General features: G+C 39.5%; 1 protein-coding gene across 21 annotated transcripts in view; it reads right to left on the bottom strand.

Annotated features, from left to right (window-relative positions):
• The window catches only part of TCF4 (transcription factor 4), a 384,420-nt gene that overhangs the window by 56,460 nt on the left and 315,923 nt on the right, over positions 1 to 12,037 (bottom strand). For all 21 annotated transcript variants that reach the window (XM_018039407.1, XM_018039409.1, XM_018039408.1 and 18 more), the window contains 2 exons: positions 7,341 to 7,446; positions 3,181 to 3,314 (listed from right to left, as the gene is read on the bottom strand). In XM_018039407.1, coding sequence (XP_017894896.1) covers positions 3,181 to 3,314; positions 7,341 to 7,446 — 240 coding nt within the window. The remainder of the gene's footprint in view (positions 1 to 3,180; positions 3,315 to 7,340; positions 7,447 to 12,037) is intronic.

Consider the following 12,037-nt stretch of genomic DNA (forward strand, 5'->3'; position numbering starts at 1 on the left):
TGACTCATTGGAAAAGACCCTGATGCTGGGAAAGATTGAGGACAGGAGGAGAAGGGGTGACAGAGGATGAGATGGTTGGATGGCATCACTAACTCAAGGGACATGAGTTTGGGTAGACTCCGGGAGTTGGTGATGGACAGGGAGGCCTGGCGTGCTGTGGTTCATGGGGTTGCAAACAGTCGGACACGACCGAGTGACTGAACAACAATATAAGTACGACTAAGAATCACTGGATTTGCTACAGTCTCTCCCATTTGGAGGATTAGAGGTTCATACATTTTCAAATCTATTTTACTGCACAAGAGACTTGGTCCCATATTGTCTGCCTCCCAATCCTAATGGATGGAGGTTTGTGACATTGTACAGGAGGCAGGAATCAAGACCATCCTCAAGAAAAAGAAATGCAAAATGGCAAAATGATTGTCTGAGGAGGCTTACAAATAGCTGTGAAAAGAAGAGACACAAAAGGCAAAGGGGAAAAGGAAAGATACACCCATCTGAATGCAGAGTTGCAAAGAGTAGCAAGGAGAGATAATAAAGTCTTCCTCAAAATGATCACTGCAAAGAAATAGAGGAAAAGAACAGAATGGGAAAGACTAGAGATCTCTTCAAGAAAATTAAGAGATACCAAGGGAACATTTCAAGCAAAGATGAGCACAATAAAGGACAGAAATGGTATGGACCTAACAGAAGCAGAAGATATTAAGAAGAGGTGGCAAGAATACACAGAAGAACTGTACAAAAAAGATCTTGACGACCCAGGTAATTATGATGGTGTGATCACTCACCTAGAGCCAGACATCCTGGAATGTGAAGTCAAGTGGGGCCTTAGGAAGCATCACTAGTAACAAAGCTAGTGGAGGTGATGGAATTCCAGTTGAGCTGTTTCAAATCCTGGAAGATGATGCTATGCAAGTGCTGCACTCAATAAGCCAGCAAATTTGGAAAACTCAGCAGTGACCACAGGACTGGAAAAGGTCTGTTTTCATTCCAATCCCCAAAATAGGCAATGCCAAAGGATGCTCAAACTACTGCAAATTGCACTCATCTCACTCACTAGCAAAGTAATGCTCAAAATTCTCCAAGCCAGTCTTCAACAGTACGTGAACCAGGACCTTCCAGATGTTGAAGCTGGATTTAGAAAAGGCAAAGGAACTAGAGATCAAATTGCCAACATCTGTTGGATCATCAAAAACGCAAGAGAGTTCCAGAAAATCATCTACTTCTGTTTTACTGACTATCCCAAAGCCGTTGACTGTGTGGACCACAATACACTGTGGAAAATTCTTCAAGAGATGGGAATACCAGACCACCTGACCTGCCTCTTGAGAAACCTGTATGCAGGTCAGGAAGCAACAGTTAGAACTGGATATGGAACAACAGACTGGTTCCAAATAGGAAAAGGAGTACGTCAAGGCTGTATATTGTCACCCTGCTTATTTAACTTATATGCAGAGTACATCATGAGAAATGCTGGGCTGGAGGGAGCACAAGCTGGAATCAAGACTGCCGGGAGAAATATCAATAACCTCAGCTATGCAGATGACACCACCCTTATGGCAGAAAGCAAAGAAGAACTAAAGAGCCTCTTGATGAAAGTGAAAGAGGAGAGTGAAAACGTTAACCTAAAACTCAACATTCAGAAAACTAAGATCACGGCATCCGGTCCCATCACTTTAGGGGAAACAGTGGCTGACTTTATTTTTTTGGGCTCCAAAATCACTTTAGATGGTGACTGCAGTTATGATATTAAAAGATGCTTGCTCTTTGGAAGAGAAGTTATGACCAACCTAGACAACATATTAAAAGCAGAGACATTACTTTGCCAACAAAGGTCTGACTAGTCAAAGCTATGGTTTTTCCAGTAGTCAAGTATGGATGTGAGAGTTGGACTACAAAGAAAGCTGAGCACTGAAGAACTGATGCTTTTGAACTGTGGTGTTGGAGAAGACTCTTGAGTCCCTAGGACAGCAAGGAGATCAAACCAGTCCATCGTAAAGGAAATCAGTCCTGAATATTCACTGGAAGGACTAATACTGAAGCTGAAACTCCAATACTTTGGCCACCTGATGCAAAGAACTGACTCATCGGAAAAGACTGTGATGCTGGGAAAGATTGAAAGCGGAAGGAGAAGAGGACGACAGAAGATGAGATGGTTGGATGGCATCACCAACTCAATGGACATGAGATTGGGTAAACTCCGGGAGTTGGTGATGGACAGGGAGGCCTGGCGTGCTGTACTTCATGGGGTCACAAAGAGTCGACACGACTGAGCGACTGAACTGAACTGAAACCTAACGTGTGACCTAGAAGCAGCTTCTCCTCCACTTAGTGACAGGCTTACGTTCTTCAGTAGATTCTGGGATGTGGTAAATTTTGAGACTAGAAAAACATCTGATGCTCTGTTTCCTCCAGAATAAACAGACACACTAGCACGGTTGAGTGTAGGATGATAGGCAGAATGGCAACTTTAGTAATAAAAGAGAGACCATTCTCTTTAGCCCAGCAGTTTTCAACAGGGGTGAAAGTAAGAGTACCAAGGAGATGCTAGAGGGTGTGGAAGTAAAAATAAGACTGAAAATGGGAAATCTGATCCAAATACAAACCGTCTGCTTGCTGTAACTGATAGAAGTGTACAGGAAACATGAAGAGTCTCCTTTAGGTGTATACAATAGTTCAAAGCTGTCATCGGCTACAAAAGCTGGTCAAGGTGAGATGGAAAAGCCCTTGGGAGATGTACATTACTTAATTCAAAGTCTACTGACTGTCGCTATGCCCCCTGAAGCATACCCTTCAAAACTACAGATAGCAACCCCTGCCTCAAAAACAAACATACACACACACAAAAAAAACTACAAAACAACAACAAAAAGCAAGGAACCACCACAGCAAAAATGCTACAACTCAAACACACTATGTCTTTATGTACTGAAGGAAACTGACATCATGATAAAGCAAGCACAGAACAAAATTCAATCCAGAACAGTGCACAACACAGAGAGTCTGCTGGGCTTACAAAGGCGATCTGAGTATGTCTTTGATCCCAGAAATGAGACTGTCAGAAGGGTGTGTGCCATTTGTATGTCCGTTGACAAAGTCCGCGTGTACATGCATGAGAAGACAGGAGGAGATTTAATAAACTAGCTGTGCCATCGCCCTTACCACGTGCGTCTGCCTTACCAAACGTTCGTGTGGATGCAGGCTGCAGTAGCTGCTAGACTGTGGAATGTGAGAAGAATTGCCCAGCATCCCTCCGTAGCCAGGCTGATTCATCCCACTGGAGGAGCTCCAAGGGTCACTGCTGTGATGGCCATCTGTAAAGGACAAAGAAAACCGTGACTTTTCCGAGGCACTCAGCCTTGTCTTATAGTCTAGGGCTTTTCCATATCTCCGAAAACAACTGCCTGTTGTACACTCATCTTTGTGTTGGTGAGCTGATTACAGAAGACCACCTCATTACACTTTCCCAAGTGGCTCTATATTGCCAAACAAATATAAATACTTAACACAGTTAAAGGGTTCCTAGTAAAAATTCAACTATAAAAGAACAGAACATATTTCTCCATAGAATTATGTCAAGACAGCAAGGTAGCTAATGCTAAAGAAAACATTTCTCAGATGTCTCCTGACATTTTTCTTCCTATGAAAATCACTGAAAAAATTTAACTGTTCCTGAATTTTGGGGTGAAAATAATACCCTTGAGATAATACACAGATGGCCAGTTTACAAGTTTTGAGAGCATATAAAGAAATAAGTAATAATGAGAAAGAATATCTGACTTCAGAGATTGGGTTTCATTTTTGTGACATACAGAGTAGATGGAATTAAAAGCTGGAATTACATTATGGTACGTAATAATTAAGGAAGAACAGTCTCAAGTATATAGCTCTGAGTGTTTGTCTCCTTTCTGAACGTTTGTATTTTGATATACAGTTATATAGCTAACTTAAGTCTTCAGTAGCAATGGAAAGGGTACACACAAATCATAAGATGGTATCTACATTACAGACAATTTTCAGAGCCTCTGGATTTTTACAAAACTATGAGTGAAAAAGAAGTTTAAAATGATATGAAAATTATATTAAATATATTTTAATATCAAGCTAATTTTCTATTAGCACCACATTAAAAATATTCCTACAGATTTTTTTTCACTCTCCGGGCCCAGAGGCCTCAAAGGCACTGTTAAGTTTGTTTTGTTTGGTCTGGGTCTCTTAAATTAAGGGTGCAGAGGATCTATGTTACTGCTCAATTCAGTTTTTTTTCCTTCAATAGTTTAACAAAAATTATTCAATGCCAGATGTATGCAAGATGTATACAACATAAGAGTTTTAACTAAAAGATGGAGGCTGAAGTTAAAAATAAGAGGTCACACAGCAGTGAATTTAAAACATGCTACTGACATGCATGCCTGCTCAATCATGACTGACTCTGCAACCCCACGGACGATAGCCAGCCAAGTTCCTTCATCCATGGGATTTTCCAGGCAAGAATCAAAGCCACGTCTCCTACGTCTCCTGTTTTGGTAGGCAGATTCCTTACCACTGCGACACCTGGGAAGCCTTTGCTACTGACAGTCTCTGAATCGCTTTCATCTAAACTACATTTTCTTCGAGACCTGAATTCTCAGGGTATCGGAGACTCTCACTGAAGGCAGCCATGTGAAATGGGATTACAACGTACTGTTTCTGTGATCATCATGTAAAACCATACGACTTTTAAAAAGTAACTATTCATGGACTTCAGATTTAGCTCAGAGATTGTGGAAGTGTAGATGTCATCTTAAATTCAAACATGAAGTCTAAAAAACCGAACATTTCAGAGAGATGACATGCATGGCAAATAAATTGAGAATATCTATCATTGAACAAGAGTCTCCTGAAACATTTTGACAGGATGCACTATATGGAAATACATTTAGGATTTGTTAACACAGACACTTTACTCAATGCAGACTTACAAAAATACACATTTTACATAAATTATGCTTTTCACAGTAAATTAATATTTATCACATCCCATGATCTTGGCATAATGTGTTTTGAAAGAATAGAATTAGATGTGTGTGAATTAATTGTGCTCATCATAAATGTCAACTCAAAAAAAATTTTTTTTTTTTTTGCATTTTGAGTGTTCATATGCAGAAAAGCAAATTTGTTTGCCCTATTTTGCATGGTCTGACATGGAGAAGTGCCTGTTGTTTTAATCTACCTGATCTCTCCTTATAGTGTGCGTGGTTTAACCAAGTGACCTTCCTAAAGGCAGATGGACAAAACCTATCCTTGTGTCAATTTTTCTCAGTGAAATTTGGCTTTGGGTGATGAGTCCTTGAGTTGACAATCTCTATAAGCACAAGTAATGGTAACATAGTTTCTCTGGTCATAAAAGAGAGGTGTTAATGCCCAAAGTGAATGTGAAAGTTGCTCAGTTGTGTCCAACTCTATGAGACCCCATTGGGTGTAGCCCACTAGATCCTCTGTCCATGACATTCTCAAGACAAGAATACTGGAGTGGGTTCCCTTCTCCAGGAGATCCTCCCAACCAAGGGACTGAAGCCAGGTCTCCCACATTGCAGGCAGATTCTTTCCCATCTGAGCTACCAGGGAAACCCACTGACGCCCAAGTGACTACTATTTAAAGCTGAAGGTGATACACCTTTGTCACGGTGCAGAATACACCCGAATGACGTACTTGCTGCTCCCACTGAAAGAAAGGGACACCGAGGACAGGTCACAAAGCTTAAAGACCCTGGTTAATCGGTGCTCCATTACATGTGAAACCAATTCTCTCTATTCCCAAGAAAGTGAAAGTGAAAGTCACTCAGTCGTGTCTGACTCTTTGTGACCCCGTGGACTATAAAATCCATGGAATTCTCCAGGCCAGGATACTGGAGTGGGTAGCCTTTCCCTTCTCCAGGGGATCTTCCTAACCCAGCCAATAGAACCCAGGTCTCCTGCAGTATAGGCAGATTCTTTGCCAGCTGAGCCACAAGGGAAGCCAAGCCCAAGAATACTGGAGTGGGTAGCCTATCCCCTCTCCAGTGGATCTTACCAACCCAGGAATTGAACCAGGGTCTCCTGCACTACAGGTGGATTCTTTACCAGCTGAGCTATGAGGGAAACCCGGGGACCCACTCAAGTCAGCTTTATGGATTTTCCATGGAATTTCATATGTGAACTAACAACCTAAAAGAGCTAACACTCTACAGGGAAAGGAAACAAATTCCTTTGAAATAGAATGATTTTGAATGTGTCCACTCTAATCTAAGGGAGACACCAAGCTGCGCCCCTGAGACTTGCTGGCCCAAGTGGTTCCTCTTCCCGTGACATGGTCCTTCCAGGAAGAGCAAGAAGGAGGAAATCCCATGGCACTTTGCGAAGGCAAAAAGAGTTAATGTTTGCATACAGGGATTCCTGGTGAATTCTGTATCTGACTTTCAGAGCATTAACCTGGTAACAAGATTATCACATTTTGCCCACAAGTGTCCACCTCCAGCTGCATGCTGTGGACAGTCTCCTCTGGTAAGGAGATGTCATTTAAACCCTCTCAGTCTTTCCTAAGCAGCAGAAAGAGAAGTCCTACTGGAAGTGAGACTGTAAGCCCAGGGAGCATATATCCATGTGTGCTGAATGAAATACATTGGACAATTAAGTGGATTAAATATACTTCATCTCCCACAAAGCTATAATTTTCAATATCTGTCTGGGAAAAAAGATGGGTCTTGGATCCTCAGTCAGTCAGTGTGTTGGAATAGAGCTTTTGCTGTGTAATGAAATAATACTCCTGACTTTCAACAGGTCACTTCATCTTCAATGGGACACTTGTACTTCCCTATGAATTAAGAAATGGCCAACATTTTTACTGATAAGAACAGACACTACACTTGATCTTGGTCAAAAGGCCGAGAAGTGATTGTAAGTGGTCACCATTTTTGTATAGAGGTATGTATAAGGGCAATTTGCTCTCCACATGTCTAAACCCATGATGCTCCAAATACATGCTGAATCAAAGCACTTATGAACATACATGTACGTGCTCTTCTCGCGAAGAGATGATGCACAAATGATGCGTCATGGTGGACATTCTCCCAGGAAGCATCCTTCTAAGTAACCAAACGAGTCAAATCTTAACTCATGATGGCTCAAGAGGTTTTCATTTACAAAACATCTCTCAGTAAAGTTTTTACTTTTAATGAACTCAAGTCCTAAAATAGAGCGTGACCTTCCATGTTCTCTGTTGGCCTCCTATTCCATTTCTTGAGTATTAGAAGAGCACTCTTTTGTCCCATATATGACATAAAAGACCCGCGGATCTCCCCTTGGAAGAGGCAGTGTCTTACCTTGCATGAAGAAGGAGCTAGGGAAAGTGCTGGCTGCTGGTTTCGAGGAAGGGTAGCCTGGCGAGTCCCTATTGTAGTCGGCAGTGCTGGCTGATGGAGCATAAACCTGGGAAACGAGAGCCCATTTAGTTTTGCTTGCTGCCTGCACCAAAGAATCTCAAGGTCTATGACTTTGCAAGAAGCGGGCACAAAAGGCACAATTTCTACCACATCCATCTGAAATCTGATCAAACTCTAGAAACCCTGCTCCATTCCCCATACAGAAAAACGGAACAAAACAAAATGATGAGTAGGTTTGTGCAACTGGAAAATCAGGTGTGATATTTTCCAGTTCCAGGCGAGAAGACTGAAAACTACATCTGGTTGTTGTGTGTGTACGCTCAGTTGTGTATGACTTTTTTGCAACCCCATGGACTGTAACCCTCCAGGCCCTACTTTCAATGGAATTTTCCAGGCAAGAATATTGGAGCGGGTTGCCATTTCCTCCTCCAGGGGATCTTCCCGACTCAGGGATCAAACACACATCTCTTCTATCTCCTGCATTAGCAAGTGGATTCTTTACCACTGAACCACCTGGGTTGTGGATCTATAATACCCATAGGGTTGTCCTAGGAGCCTAAGCATTCTTTTTTTTTTTTTTAAACATAAACGGCCCATGAGCATGTAAAAGGTAAAAACAGACACGCTGCAAACTTGTCCCGTTTAGTCTACCTTTCAATTAAAGTTTAAAGACAGAGGCAGAGAGACAAAAAGACAGATAAAATAAATGCACTCTCCAGACCACAGAAAGTGACAAACGCATCTTAGAATATTAAATTCCCAAAGTGTTAGCTTTTTGCAAAGATGCAAGAAAAAGGCTATTAAAAGCCCAGATCTGCACAGACCACCAAAAATCAGTATGCATGCAAGGAAGGGGGAGGGAGACCCTCATTTACAGTCTTTCATCTTTGTATGCTCAATAAACTTAAAAACTGCCAAAAGCTTAATTTACTTACATTCGCTTACTAATACTCATGGGACTTGGGGAACCAGTTCTTTATAAAAATAGCTTGTGTATTTTCTTGTTTATGTTTGCTTTAAAGTAGACAGCACAGTAGAAAGGCATAAATTCATAAGGTATAGTTTAACTTTAATTGGTTTTCTTCCTTGCCTTTTCAGTTAAATATGATTTTTTTAAAAAAAAATCCCTATTTTCTTTTGCTCCAAAAGTTCCTCTCTCCAGATGGTCAGAGAGACTAAAGCACTGTCATTCTCTTGATGAAAATGGATACCTTCCTGCCTCCATTTTGAAGCAGGCAGCGGCTCACAAAATTGGCAGTGAGCCTACAGTGATATTCACAGGTCACAGTAAAAGAAAGGGAAATTCACCAATAAAAAGGCAACTGCAGGGTTACCAAAAAAATAACTCCCCCCCCCCTTTTTTTTCACAGCGCACATGGAATAAACATCCTAAGAAAAATTCTATAATTGCTCTCAGAACACCATGAATCACAAACTAAGCATTTAATACATGGTTTAGGATTTCACAAAGGATAGGGCCACAGCGACAGATGTGGGAAAACACGCATACACATGCATCCATCACACGAATGCTACATATGCCCCACACTGCCCTTGAAATTGAGAGATCTTGGAGACCGAACAAAACAAAAATAAACCAGAAAAACCCTGGTCCACTTTAAAAGAAAAAAAAGAAACAAGGGTTCTTCCTAAGTCAGGGAGGAATCTGAGTCCTCTTGTTTTTCCTCTAATTTTCATTCTATTTTAAAATGTTAGTCATATCTTAAATGTATAAACAGCTACCTGCTTCTCTAACAGGGCTTATAGTAAGGGCAATTGTTTTTCAAGTATCTGTAAAGGGACAAAGGATAAAACATAAGACAGAAATCCCAAAGCAAATCAGTACCCTACGTTTATCAAGCAAAACCCAGTATTTTTTTGAGGCTTATGCAACTGACAAACAGTTTGGAAAATACTGCTAAAGGTATTTAGAAGTTTTGAGTCTAGCTAAAAAGATGAAAACAAAAATTACCTTCCAGGGAAATTGAAAATTAGATCATCTCATTCTAATGGCAGAATGAGTAGAATACACTACACTATATCTACAGACTAGTAGTCTGACAGCTCCTTGGCTAATAAGTATTAATATGAACTAAGTATACTATGTATTACTTCCAATTTCAGAAATCAATATTTTACTATAAAACTGAAAATAAATTCACCCATATTATTAAATCACCTTATTAAAAAAAATCAAAACAAAGTCTTTTAGGATAATATATAATTTTAATTACATATTCTACTACCTTATCCTTAAACATGTACTATAATTACTGCATAAACATCATTGATGGCATCTGACAACATCTGCCTTTTGGATAGAATTATTTGATATCTCTTTTGGGAGACAAAGACAAATCTTCAGTAATTTTGCTCAAATAAGGAGGCTAAGATCACTTATCCCAAGTTCAGAAATGCTGCCTGCATGAAAAAGAATATGTACAGGGTTAAAAAGCTTTCAGGACATGTTACACTATACAATTTCTATTTTTCTGGTGCTGTGGCCAAATTAAGATTTTTTAGATAAGATGAAAGTCTTTGTTAACAAGAAATCAAACACTTTTTAAAAAAAAAAGCAATTTCTGCATAGTTTATAAATTTTCTTCATATTATAATTGATCAGGTACAATGTTATTCCCTTTTAATTTATATACTTCATCTTTCTCATCAAAAGGTATTTAAAAAATAAGTGCTCTATGTATCTGTTTGTAAAAATAAACATAACACAGAACTGTTATACTTTTAAAAAAAGTGTTTATGTATCTATTTGGCTGCAAAGGGTCTTACTTGTGGCATGTGGGATCTAGTTCCCTGACCAGGAATCAAACCCCAGCTCCCTGCCTTGGGTGTGTGGGAATCTTAGCCACTGGACCACCAGGAAGTCTCTTATTATACTTTTTAAGAGTAGAAGGAATCAACCCCCCTCCATCTTAATCATAAGAAAACTCAATAATGGAATGGTCAGAGCCCTGCTCAAGATATGCAACCATCAACTGACCTTCACTGTCTGCTATTCAATGGCTGCCTTCTTTAAAAGTGGTGGTGGAGGTGTAAGATGCTATTTATGAAAACAGAGTGATGATAAGTGACTCAGTTCATCCTCAGTGTTTTCATTTTTAATAACCTGGATCATCAGTAAGCTGCTTCATTATTTTACTTCAGTCAACTATTTTCCCAGCCTCTTAAAAGACTTGAAAGTATAGGCTGCAAGAAGGTATTTAACAGAAACGCTAAACTCAGTAAGAAAAGCTCACATCCACTCAACTTTAATTATTATTATTATAGGTAAATAGAAAGATGACTTACACATTTGTTAGAGAAAATAGCTAACAGAATGATAACAAACATCCCAGATCTCTTCAAATGACTAACATCAGAAAACCAGTCCGATGGAAAATGAAATACAAATCCCAAACTCTCGTTCAATGTGTTGAAGTAACTCTGCCAAGGAAACATGCAGAGAGTCTGAAGAGAAGCAAAAATCTACACTTAAGTTTTCTTCTGATTAGGTATCTTAGATCAAGGTGACTTTTGGCATTCCAGTTCCTCCCACAAGGGTAACTGAAGAAGTGTGAAATTCTGTTGCAAAATTGGAAATGGGCAAACTTGGCTCAAGTTCATATAGACTACAGCAATTTGAGTGAGCTATCTGCTGAATAAAGGCTTAATGGGAAGCTAATAGCCAGTGCAGTTCATATTCAAAGTCAGCTCTGTTATCTTTTTCCTCTTAAAATCTGATTTTAAAACAAAATCACAAACGCAGAAATTCTGAGCTTAACAAAACCCCGTAAACAGCATAAACTCTGAAAAAATTTAAAAATCTCTAAGTTCTCATTTTACAGATTTAAGTTGTGTTGTAATTTGAGATATACTCGAGACAGACTACTATAGTATATTAACCATTCCAACCAATGTTCTAATTACTCTTTGTGCTATCATCAAAGAAACAATATGATATTCTTTACAAGAAGAAAAGCAAGCAAACACACAAACCAGCAATTATAGAACGCATATTCTACCTTTTTCCTTGGAGATGCTCATTTCTATGTCTTGGCATGTCAGTTTCACTTATGGAAATTTTAAAAGATAACAATGATTACCATTTGTTCAGGGCATTTTGTGGAATGGCTTTCGCGCTGGGAGCTCCATAGACATTATTTCTAATCTTCGTAATAATCAGATAAGATGGGCATTATCAATAGCATCACTTCTATTTCATGTGACTAAAGAATGGTGGACTGGCCAAGCGTCCTGGCCCAGGCAGGCCTGGGTCACATAGCTGCCCATCCTATCATTCATGAGCGAGGCAAGCTTGGAACTGCTACTTTACTCTCTGGTCTTTAGAGTCCTACCTGGAAAAAGGGAATAACAGTGCCTGCTATGCCAGATTCTTGAGAGAATTAAGTGGCATCACATATATAAAAGCAACGAGAATAATACCTGATACCTAAAAAACATGCAAAAAAAAATCAGATTAATAGCATTAACGTGCTGCTATTTTTTTAAAAATTATCTGGACAAAAGTGACCCAGAAAAGTTAAGCCCCTTTTCCATGTTAAAAAATTATCAAGTGGTAAAGATTCAAGCTAATCATTAAAGCCTAGATTCTTTTCATTAAAAAACAATTTGTTGATCTT

Source organism: Capra hircus, chromosome 24 (assembly GCF_001704415.2).
Source record: "Capra hircus breed San Clemente chromosome 24, ASM170441v1, whole genome shotgun sequence".
Taxonomy (NCBI): Eukaryota; Metazoa; Chordata; class Mammalia; order Artiodactyla; family Bovidae; genus Capra; species Capra hircus.